The sequence below is a fragment of the Peromyscus leucopus genome, chromosome 5 (assembly GCF_004664715.2).
Source record: "Peromyscus leucopus breed LL Stock chromosome 5, UCI_PerLeu_2.1, whole genome shotgun sequence".
NCBI lineage: Eukaryota > Metazoa > Chordata > Mammalia > Rodentia > Cricetidae > Peromyscus > Peromyscus leucopus.
In genome coordinates, this window is record NC_051067.1 from 113,932,559 (window position 1) to 113,944,367 (window position 11,809).

Genomic DNA, 11,809 nt, shown 5'->3' on the forward strand with positions numbered 1-11,809 from the left:
GGCAGGGACAGGGTGTGGTCAAGAGACCTCACCAGCTGAGCCATCTGCTCTCACTCTCCCATAGCAACCAGCAGTTCAGACAGAGGGGGTGACTTCACATGCCATCTGCTACATGCCCTCAGCAGCTTCTACTGAGCACCAGTGCCCACAGCCACAGATAACCACAGATGGGCAGAGAACAGGGTTGTCAGTCACAGGGGCTGGAGTCAGTGAGCTACAGGGCCAGCAGGGTCACAGGCAGCAACCCAGGGATTCCAGGGTATATAAAAGCAGCTAGCTCCTTCCTTGCAAAGAAACATTGTGATCCCACAGGAATCTATTTCAGCCTACACAGCAGGGCCCCATCTGCCTCAGGAGATCCAGACCAAGGCCTCATCTTGACTAAACCTACAGGAACAGGAGCCTTCACAAATGGCTCCTCAGCTGGTCACTGCACCTCTCAGAGCCTCAGTATGCATATTGTTAAAGGCAACCCTTACCAGCAGCTGGGTCCACACTCAGGCACTGATATGGATGCACAGGGCACTCGGGTGTGTCTCAGTGCCAGCAGCATACCCACATCCCATATCACTATACATCAAGCCCCACCCACCTTCCCTTGGACCACCCCCACAAACACAAGTGCACACCTCTAAGCCTATTCCCCAGCCAAGCCTTCCCTGCTCTCCCTCTTCCCTCTCCAGATGTTCTGAGATTCCCCATGTTCTCTCAAAACGTGATCTGAGGAGCTGGGTGCAATTCCTCCTTGGAGTAAAGCCACACCAGATCCATAGCCAACGCTGGGGTGAGCAGGTCTTCCTTTGAACTGCACTGGGGTGGCTGGTTATGTTCGCACCTCTTCCATTTACACCCACGGTCTGAGTGTGAGATGCATGTCAAGTGTTGTGCTGTGCTAGGACACTGCCATGGAGAGTCTCATCCTCAGAAAATTGACACTTGGGCTGAGGAAGGTGGGCATGCGCAGATAATCACAGCTGTCTGTGGTGATGAGATCTCAGAGAGGGCAGAGACGGTGGCAGGGATGAGCGGTTGTTCATGCAAGGGGTTTGGGAGCTTCTCTGTGGAGCTGACATGGCAGAAAGTGTGTGAATCTTTGCAGAGAAAAATCACAGTGAAAACTGACTTTAAAAGCACAGGCAAGTGAGCTGCTTGGGAGAGGAGGAGCAGACTCAGGGCTGAGGGACTGCAGGAGGGGCTCTTGGCAAGCTGCTCCCAGCTCTGGCCTCTGGCCTCTTGAAGGGTATGGTGTATCCTGGACTTGGGCTCTCAGAGTTGAAACAGGAGTGGCTTGGTAGGATGTCTGGGTCAGTCCCAGCTGGGGAGGGTGGAAAGGACCAGTCAGCTTGTGTCCAGGATTTATCTTCTCTGACCTGCTCTCCTTGCAGCCCTCCAGCCAGGACCTTCAGGACAGAATGAGGCCCTGGGAAAATCACAGGTGACTCAAAAGCCTGAAGTTAAGCTTTGATGAGCAGGTGGGGGAATGCAAACTCTCCAGGTCCTGCTGGGGAGGCCGTGAACAGGGAGGCCTGTGGTCTCATCGCATTCTGAGCAAACAGATCATTTTGGTAGATATAGTGTTTGAGGGCATAGACTCCTCTGAGCGTGCATGATTAGATGTCATGTTTTCTTTTCTTTCTTTTTCTTCTTTTTTTTTTGTTTTTGTTTTTGTTTTTGTTTTTCGAGACAGGGTTTCTCTGGCTGTCCTAGAACTCACTCTGTAGACCAGGCGGAGAGATATACCAGGTTTTCTTTCTTTCCTTCTTTCCTTCCTTCCTTTCTTCCTTCCTTCCTTCCTCCCTTCCTCCCTCCCTCCTTCCTTCCTTCTTTGTTTGTTTTTGTTTTTTGAGACAAGATGTCTCTGTGTAACCATCCTGGCTGTGCTGGAACTAGCTCTGTAGACCAGGCTGGCCAGTGGGAGTAAAGGCATGCACTACCACCGCCCAGCAGATACAAGGTTTTCTAATTCCACCAATATACCAATGTTTTCATAGTTAAAAATCCACATTAAACAAAAGCAAGAGACAGCTATCCATCAATAAGAGGATGGGCTAAATGCATATCCATAAAGAGAATAGTATTCAGCAGCCAAGAAGGAACTAAGCAGTGATGCTCTCCATGTGGATGGCAGTTTCTATTTTGTTGACTGAAAGAAGCCAGAACTAACACAGAATGAACAGGCAAGTCTAAGACAGAGAAAGCAGAGTGGTGACTGCCTGGTGGGGGCCTCTGAGAACTTTCTGAGGTGATGATGGCATTCCTTATCCTGATGGAGGGCTTCATAAGCCCAAACCTTCCCTGTTGTACATTTAACACCTGCACATTTCATGATGTGTAAAAATCTACCTCAAAATAAAAATCTCAACAGGTCAAAATGAAACAAAGCACAAACGAAAAGGATGTATGACGCTGCATAATATTCTGAAAGACCCCAAGGCAGGTATTAGGACCCTAAACCCACTCCGGGGTGTCAGGGAACTTACAGTTAATTTCTGTGCCCACCTAACCTAGGCTTTCTGGAATAATGTTCCTCTATGCTCATTTACTACACAGTTCTGGAGGTTTTGATGGTCTAACACTATTTGTGCCTTCCGCTATAATCTGTTTCAAATCCTTCTTGGAATTTGGCAGGTTTAATAATAAAATTCCTGAAAAGCCCCCTTAGCCTCCAATCTCCCCCCTAGAAAAGAGATTAACTTTAGAGCCACAACTTGTGACCATCTCTCCTGCCAGAGTGGGTGTCTCTCATCACCTCTGCTGAGGTCCTGGCTCTCTTTCTTGGATGAGGAAGACGATGTCTCAGCAAACAATGACTAAGAGCACACAAAAGCAGTGGGGGCCAGTGAGAATCAAGGGCACTTGCCGGGCAAGTCTGACGACCTAAGTCCCCTCTCTGGGGCTACATAAAGGTAGGAGAGAAATGACTCCACAAGTCATCCTTTGACCTCTACTCTGGGTTTCTCTGTATAACAGCTCTGGCTGTCCTGGAACTCACTCTGTAGACCAGGCTGGCCTCGAACTCACAAAGATCCACCTGGCTCTGCCTCTCGAGTATTGGGATTAAAGGCGTGCGCCACCACGGATGACAATGGTGACAACAAAGACAATGATCCAAAAGAGAAAATAAATCATGAGGTTTGGCCAGGAAACAAAGAAAGCAGGCAGCTATGTAGAGCTAAGTCCGAGGCTTGGACACGGAAAAGGTCCTTGAGGGTGGTGGGTAGGAGGGAGGGGGCATAGCTGACTAAAAGGAGTGGCCCAGAGCTGCCCAGGGCCACTCGCCCTTCCGATGCCATCATTAGCACCTTAAGGTACTGGGATCTGCAGATGGGACTGAAGTCCTGCCTGGCTACTTCCAGTGCTAGACCATGCTGCTGCAGATCATGCCTGAGGACAAGGCTGCACCCCCCACCCCCCGTGGCTTTCCGTGCATGCAACCCTGTCCACACAGAGAACACAGCAGCAGAGCACCCAGGCGGCCTGAGATGTGGTGGGCTAGCCAATGGTGCCATCAGAAGCCACTCTGTTGGAGAAGTGAGGACAATGACCTGCCCAAGTTATAAGAGGATGGAATTCAACAGTCTGTGCAGAGTGGGGGGGAAGCCAGGGTCATCTCACCACTAAGGCCTTGGCAGGAACTGAACCACAAAGAAAAAGCCACTGGAGAGAGACAGGGGTCAGGAGCGGATCCCTGGATATCATACCTGCCAAGGTATGGGGAGAGGCTGGAATCAGTGACTATCTCACAGCAGCAGCCACTACACAGCCTCTTATGAAGAGCTGCATGCATTCCTTGCTGACCTCCTCCCAAATGCTAGGGCTCAATGCATTCCCATACCACCCCAAAGGAAACTGAAGCATGAGGTTCTGTAACTCACTATTGTAGAATTCAGCAAGGTTCCTTCTAGAGCTCGTAGCCCTGATCTACCAAAACACTGTCCCCATCCTGAAGCAGCAGCTTCTGTGATTCCCCACTTAATCTTCAATAAAAGAGACTGGGAAAAAAAAAAAAAAAAAAAAAAAAAAAAAAAAAAAGAGCAACGGCCATTTCGGGACTGGAGAGATGGCTCAGCAGTTAAGAGTACTGACTGCTCTTCCAGAGGTCATGAGTTCAGTTCCCAGTACCCACATGTAGTCTGTAACTACAAGATCTGACACCCTTACACAGATATGCATACAGGCAGAACACCAGTGCACGCAAAATAAAAATAAATAAGTTATTTGAAGAAAATAAAATAAATAAAAAAGAGACTGAGCAATCTGAAGGTTTACAAGGCCGTCATTACCTGCCCTGGCATGGTAAGGGAGATAAGAGATGGACTCCACACCCTCAGAAGGCAGCTGAGCTGGCGCAATGAGAGAAAACATAACTGGCCAGGTGGTCACAGGTCCTGCACCTGATGAAGCCTTCAGTCTTGTGACAGAACCTGCTAGCCACCACGTGATCCCGTCTTTAAATACACAGTAACAAATGAGGCCAGGAGGTGTCCAGGGGCAGTGCTGCATGGGTGAGCAGGGGCAACCTACCTGGTAAAGAAGGCACAAGGTTTGAAACCAGTTACTGCAACGGGAAGGGGAGGAAGGACCAAAGTCCAGTAACAGGGGAGGGCGTGGCATGGGCTTAGGCATTGAGCTGAGCCTGTGCCCCTCCCACAGGGCTGCAGTTGGCTACCCGGCCAGCCCTGGTTCAGACCTCTGGCTCCCTAGCCAACTACTCAAGCACAGAGGGGCCCCAGGATCATTCCAGATTCAACCAAGTGCCCACTGATTTCCACTGGCTGCTGCTAGATTAGTCAAAACTACATCAACTCTCCTGCCCAGCCATGGGCAAGCTGCCTAGCTTCTGTGAGCCCAAGATGGCTGTCTGCACGGACAACAAAGAGACTAGGTTTGCCTTTCAGGATAGTAAACAACAACAACAACAACAACAACAGGTAGGGTCACACTTGGAAAGCCACAGAAAGCTGTCCACTGCTCTCCGGGCTGCAGCCCTGAAATTTGAGTGGCCGTGCAGGATGATGGCCATTTTACCACGCTGCCGCTCTGGGTCCCACTGCCTTGCCTCTCACTGGCTATGCGACTGTGGGCACATATGGGTCCTCCCTGAGGCCCTGTCGGCGCTCATGCCCATGCACAGCACACAGGACACTGCTTACATGGGGCAGCATCTGTGTTCCTTGAAGGGCCCACCCTCCAAGAAGGGGCACAGCAGAGGCCAGAGGAGCTGCCCAGTTTCACAGACAAGACACAAGAGGCAGAGACACACTGCTTGGGCCTGCTCTGAGCAGGACTCGCTCTTCACCTTCCTGGGACAGGGCAGCCAGCCTCTTGTCACTCACGAGCATGGGTCTGAGAGGGCAACACCGTCATCTTCTAGTGTGAACTTCAAGCTAGGACAGACTGCCAGAGAGGCCTATGGCACTGGCCAGCCATGCACTGAAGGAAGGCAGATGTCAGAGGACAGTCAGGAAATGAGTGGCCAAACACTGCTGACTGAAGTTCCTTGCTCTCAGCTCCCAGCAGAGGCGAGAGCATGAGCTGGGAGCCAGGGCCACCATGGATCCCATTTCCCACAGGGGTCAAATAACAGAGCTAAGACCCTGGCACAGCAAGATGTGATGGTACAAACCTTTAAGACCAGCACTTGGGAGGAGGCAGTGGATCTCTGTGGGAGCTCAAGGCCAGCCTGGTCTACACAGTGAATTTCAGTCTGCTCAGGGCTACACAATGAGATCTTATCTCAAACACCAAATCAAAGCAAAGCAAAAACAAAACCCTGTACAGACCCTGCTTGGCTACAGGAAACCACATCAACTCGACCTAGTCCATCCCAAGTTCTCTCTCTGCTATCATCTCCCATCTCCATCTGGAGCATCTTGTAATTTCTGTGGGCCGAAGTGCCTGCGTCAGCTTTATCCAGGAAAAGGCTGCCCAAATGAATGGGTGTGCTTAAAACTCAAACGTGTCCCCGAGGATCACATGGCCACTCACCAGTCTGGGCTCCCTGAGCAAGGACAGGGCAGGCAGCTCTTTCTAGAAGCCTCCACCAGGGTACCAAGGTCCCAGGAGAGAGGACAGTGGTCTGACAACCTAGCTATACGCCATGCAGAATTACTGAGGGCTGTGGCTACAAGTGAGAGGGTGAGAAGTGACCTTTAGAGGGGAGTGTGGTGGGGACAGGCCTTGACTTTAGCTCTTCATAGTGATTCTTATCTAGATAAGTCCTACCAGACCCTTTCCAGCTACAGATGGTGCCACCGAGGCACAGAGCCGAGGACGACGACCTGAAATCTTGTGAGGTTGAGGGTCTGCATGCCATGTAAGACTCCATGTCTGTACTGACTCTAGACAGCCAAACCAATCCCGGACCTCCCAACCATAGGCCTGTCCAGAGGGCCACTCACTGTTCACTACTGCTCTGGAGACCCTGGCCCTCCAGCATGCTCGGCCATCTGCCTTGTTTCTCTGACCAGTGTCCACTGGGGTGGAGCTGGCTGGTGCCCTATGCCCCGAGCCAGAGAAAATCCTGAGCTTTGCAGAACAGTGGAGCAGAGCAGGAGAGGGGCTTGGCAGGCTTTCTCTGTCTCTTCCTAGAGATGAGGCAATTACGCTTTGAACCAGAAGAGATGGGGGGGGGGCTCCCATCAGCACAGCCTGGAAGCCCTAATTTTTTCATCTGTAACTCAGCATTACCACTTCTGGGGGCGGGCAGGAGCCGGGATCTTTAATTCTGTAATAACAATGCTTTGCACTTACACAAGCCTCTTTTCTCCAGGAATCTCCATACCCTATGGTGGTTAATTAAGAGGCCACTTGCGCTGCCAGGAAGCCTCGACTGATGTGCTGCATCACAGAGAGAACCCGGTCCCCACGTAGATGAAGAGCAGTCCCAGAATAAGGCCAGGCTGGACAAGGCTCTGGCCCATTGCCCCTTCCTGTCACTGGGAAAAACCCCTGACTCAGCAGAGAAATCATGGCTGCAGGCCATTACTACAGTGCGGACAGGATGAAGGTGTGGCTCACACCTCTGTCGATCTGTAAAGTGGAGCCTGTACCTGAGTCAGTCCGTCACCCAGGTAGCCATCATCACTGGCTGCCTCAGGAGGAGAGACCCATGGCCCAATTGTTAAGCCCTGGACTAAGGGCTGCTCAAAGTCTGTCTGATGGGTTAGGAAGAGGGGGTATCAAAGCAAGGGGAAGCCCCTACAGAAAGGAGGCGCTGGTCGAAAGGCCCTGGGGCTCAATCAACTGTTCAACAAAACTTCCCACAAAGTGAGTGCATAAAGCAGAGGCAGGGGGAGGGATGGTCTTTCTCTTAACCAGCCAAGCCAACCATTCCGGAGTGAGGGTGCCTCGGGGACAGCACAGACCCCGCCCCACGCCTGGCCATCCGGGTGGGGATCCGGGAGCACAATAGGGCAGCTCTCCCAGGGAGTTTGCTAGGGAACAGCACAGACCTTCCGACCCCTCGGCCGGCCCGGCTGACCTGGACACGGGCTTCCAGGGAGTGACAGAGCCCTCTTCTCGGTCGACCTGGCCACTCTGGTAAGAGGTCGGGGAAGAGCGCGGACCCCCGCCGGCTCCGCCAGCCCCAGGGGCCCTGAAGAGGCCCACACACACCCTCTCCCCAACCCAGCCGTCCCGGGGAGCTCCCGGTGGGGCCAGCACGGGCCCCGGTTCCACTCGGCTATCCTGGAGGAGGCTGGAAGAGCAGGGTCGGAGAAGCCGGCGAGGGGGCGGCGCCCCCATCCTGTTTCCCCCCACACACAACCCGAGAAGACCCTCCGGCGACCCCCGGTGGCCCGGGCCTGCAGCGGGGGGCGCGGGGTCCCCGGCGGTCAGCACTCACCGGCACGGTCATCTTGGCCGCCGCCCCCCGGGGCCCCGCGGCAGCGGCGCGGGCTGGCTCGGGGCTCGGTGGGCCCGCGCCGCTCACAGCCCCCGGCGCCGGGTCCCGGCGCTCTCCGCCGCTGCCCTCGGTCTGCTTTCCGCCACCGGACCGTCCGGCCGCTCCCCCGCGCCGCGCATGCGCCGCCCGCGCCGCCCCTCCCCCTCCCGCCCGCTCCGCCGCCGCCCGCGTTAAAGGCGAGGGCCCGGGACCCCAGCATTTTTCTGTCGGCACAACAGGGCAAGGAGGCCGTGTTTCCACACCTTGCCCGTCCTTCCAAAGGCCACCTTCAGACGCACTATTAGAGAAAAAAAAAATCCCATCCGGTCCGCCCACCCGGTTCTGGAGCCCAGAATCCCCCCCCACCCCCCCAACGCGGCCCGTCCCTCGGTGTGGGTCCCAAGGCTCCTACTCCCCAGGTCTGGGAGCACATAGGGTAGAGACTCCGTCTGGGTGAAGGCGATCTTAGATCAGCTAGCAGTACGCCAGAATTCCTTTGCACCCCCCCACCCCCGCCCCAAGCTGAGAGGAAGCCTAAGGCTGCTCCAGGGCCCACTCGATCCCCCAGGGAGCTCCAGACTCCGGGCAAGCAACCTGACTTAAGCCTTGGGTCCCCCTGAAAGAGAAATTTAGAGTGGCTTTCAGGGAGGGTCCCACAGTGGGCCCTCCTGCCCAGGCCTGGAAGACAGGCAGCCCTTCGGAGATCTGAGCCTTCCTTTCCCCATGTTAACACCCCTAATTTCTTCACCCGTTTCACACCTGACGAGGTAGCCAAACATGCACCTGCAAGCAGTGGGCACATGAACACTGGTCTTCAGACTGCCACACTCTTGCTGTGTTCACCTTCCTCTCAGTGCACCGAGACTCTGAGACACATCAGCTACCCCAAGGCTAAGAACCAGTGGTCTGTTCTGCTGCCCAACCACATACAGACTGTCGCTGCTCCAGGGGACCCCTTCCTGGACAAGGCCAAACCCAGGGTAGTTAGTGGCTACTGTTTCCTGGGCAGGTGAGCACGTACCTACACCGAGTGGGAGATGGACTCTGTGGGCAGTGTCTAAGAAGTCAGCCTACTGCTTTCCCAAAGGAACAGGTACATAGCCTGTCCCAAAAAGCTGATCGGCAGCCGACTTCGCTCATGAGAGGACCTAGGGGACCGAGAGCTTCAGCTAGCCCGTTAGGAAATTTGTAGTATTGTACCTAGAGACAAGGTGGCTGTGGCTTCCCCTCCTCCTCCTCCTCTTTTTCCTCTTCCTTTCTCCTCCTTTTCCTCCTTGTCTGGTTTATTTTTAGTGTGTGTGTGTGTGTGTGTGTGTGTGTGTGTGTGTGTGTGTGTGTGTGTGAGTGTTTGTGCACCCATGCATGTACACCATGTATCTGCCTGGTCCCTCAGAGGTCAGAAAAGGGCATGGGATCCTCTAGAACTGGAGTTACAGACATTGTTTGCAGCAGCCTTGTGGGTGCTGGGAACCAAACTTGGGCTCTGTGCAGGAGCAGAGAGTGCTTTTAACCACTGAGTCATCTCTCCAGTCCCAGGGACAAGCTTTTTTGTCTCCCAAGTGTACAGTGGGTGGATACCTGACTTCCTCAGAGGCTCAGGGGTGGCCCCAGGTCCCCCAACTTTTTCCTCCTAAGGTCGGGGCAACCTTCTTGGTCCCCTCAACCCCTAGGTAGATTCTGAGAACGGACCCAACAATAAAGGGGGGATATTCGAGAAGGGGGCCATCAGGACAGCCACCAGACCCAGGTCCTAGATCTAGGTCTGATGAGGGGGCCCTTCTCTGCTTTGAATAGGGTTGCCCCTGTGCCTCTTGAGTAGCTGTTCCCAGTGCTGTGCAAGGTATTGCTAGGAGAGGGCAGACAAGGCCACAGCCACCAGAGGGGTGCCTGGGCCGACAGCTGCCATCTCCTCAAAGGGCATTCTGTGTGTGTCTGGCACATGGCCCTACCCGTGCCCACCCGCCCGCGCCCAGCTGGCACCCGGGCTTCTGAGCCGAGAACAGCAGCTCAGCCTGGCGCCTGGGCTCCAGGCCACACGCGCCCGAGGTCTCGGAGGCCCGCCCCTCTAACCCAGGCTCCGCCTCGCCTCCCTTCCTTTTCTTTTTCTTTGGCCCGGGAATCTCGCAGACTTCTGGCTCCTCTCTCCCTTCTGTCTATTCTAGGTGTCCAGGCCAGAAGTCGGGGAGCAGTGAAATACCCCTTTCACACTATGGGTACCGGGAAACGGGGACTCGGGATAGCGCAGGTAGGGTTGGGCTTTGAAAGACAGCTAACAGTCCTTGCCTCCAGCGTGGCGCGCAGCAAACTCCCAGGGAAAAGGCTCCCTGGCAGAGATCGGGAACTTGGGTGTGGGGTGTGAAGCCGCTAGAGGAGGATCCCTCTGGGATCTGACTATCCTGGATCCCTAGAGGCCATGGCTGCTCTTCTCTCACTAAGCCTTGCAAATGATTCCAGAATGACTCACCAAGTTCTTCAGAGAACAGCCCGTGGGGATGTCCAGACCAGAAGCAGCTGGACGGCCTGACGGAGGCCCCGCAACAGAGAGGGTCCTTGAGGGCTCACCGGGACCCTCGGAGGAGGGCGCTCCCTCCGGACCACCGGGAGGAGGTAGCATACTCAGCTGTCCAGACGCTTCTGTTCCCTGGGCCTTGGCACATCTCTAGGGACTCGGGGCTGGGAGGTGGCTTCTTTATTCCCCTCCCACTCTTACCCAGAGGACTTCCGTGGTCCAGAAGCCTCGGGCCCAAGAGAATACAGCGAGTCTTTGAAGACTCAGTGACAATTTTACCTTAGCACGGTAGCTTTGTCACCGCTAGTGACCCTGTATTGCACATTATTAACCAAAGTTCACACTTTGTTCAGATCTTAGCTTACCCCACTGTCCTTTTCTGATCCAGGATCATAGTTGTCATGTTTTCTGAGCCCTCCTGTCAAAAACTGTGACGATTTTTTGACATTTCTTGTTTTGATGACCTTGACATATTTGAGGTGTGTTGGTCAGGGAGTTTATAGAATGCCCCTCCTTCCGTATTCATTTGACAATTCTCTCATGATTACTTTGGGGCCATAGTTTTGATGAGGAAACCACAGAGGTAAAATGCCACCCATCAGATCAAGGGCACATACCATCAGCATGGCTCACTGCCGTTGGTAACGGACTTTGATCACTTGCTGAGGCGGTGCTGGCCGGTTCCGCCGCTGTGAAACCCTCCCGGCCTCTCCAGTTTGCTTCTCGGGAGAAAGTCAGTGTGCACAGACCCTGCTCGAAGCCTGTGCTCTGCCTCCTCTAGGAGCTCCTATTTAAATGACCTGGAATTTACTTTCCATATGAGAGAATTCGCCTCTTCACGTATATTTCAATCCTTTATTTTATCATGTGGGCGGACCCATGAAAGTTGCTTGAGACAAGGTCTCTTGTATCCTGGGCTGGCCCTGAACTTGCTCTGTAGCCAAGGATGGATGACCTTGAACTCCTGATCTTCCTGCTGCTACCCCCCAAGTGCTGGGATCCCAGGCTTGCTGGTGCAGCCACACCACTCTGAGCCTTGTGTCTGTTCTCCTGCCTCCCTCCGGAATTCAGGTCCTCCGGAAGAATGGGAAGTGCTCTGAACCACTGAGCCATCTCTCCAGCTCCTTGAGTTCACTTATTATTTATGCTGGCTTTGTTTTTGTTTTTACAATAAACACCCCCCCCCCCGTGTGAGGGTGTCAGATCTTGCAGTTACAGACAGGTGTTAGCTGCCATGTGGGTGCTGGAAATTGAACCCAGGTCCTCTGGAAGAACAGTCAGTGCTCTTAACCACTGAGCCATCTCTCCAGCCCCAGTAAACACTTTTTAAATTGTGGCAAAATACAAATAACCCAAAACTAGGCATTTTCATCAGGCTGATGTTTTCACTGAACTCAACTCAATAACTCAGGAAA

The 11,809-nt window shown here is 53.8% G+C and overlaps 1 protein-coding gene across 2 annotated transcripts in view; it reads right to left on the reverse strand.

Annotated features, from left to right (window-relative positions):
* Bcar1 (BCAR1 scaffold protein, Cas family member) overlaps window positions 1-10,539 on the reverse strand; it is a 38,132-nt gene extending 27,593 nt beyond the window's left edge. Inside the window, exon 1 of one of the 2 annotated variants that reach the window (XM_028892751.2) lies at window positions 10,350-10,539. In XM_028892751.2, coding sequence (XP_028748584.1) covers window positions 10,350-10,499 — 150 coding nt within the window. In that variant the 5' untranslated portion in view covers window positions 10,500-10,539. Of the gene's footprint in view, window positions 1-7,846; window positions 8,002-10,349 lie in introns of those variants that run through there. The other variant, XM_028892752.2, reaches the window with a different exon arrangement.
* Window positions 10,540-11,809: the final 1,270 nt, after the last annotated feature.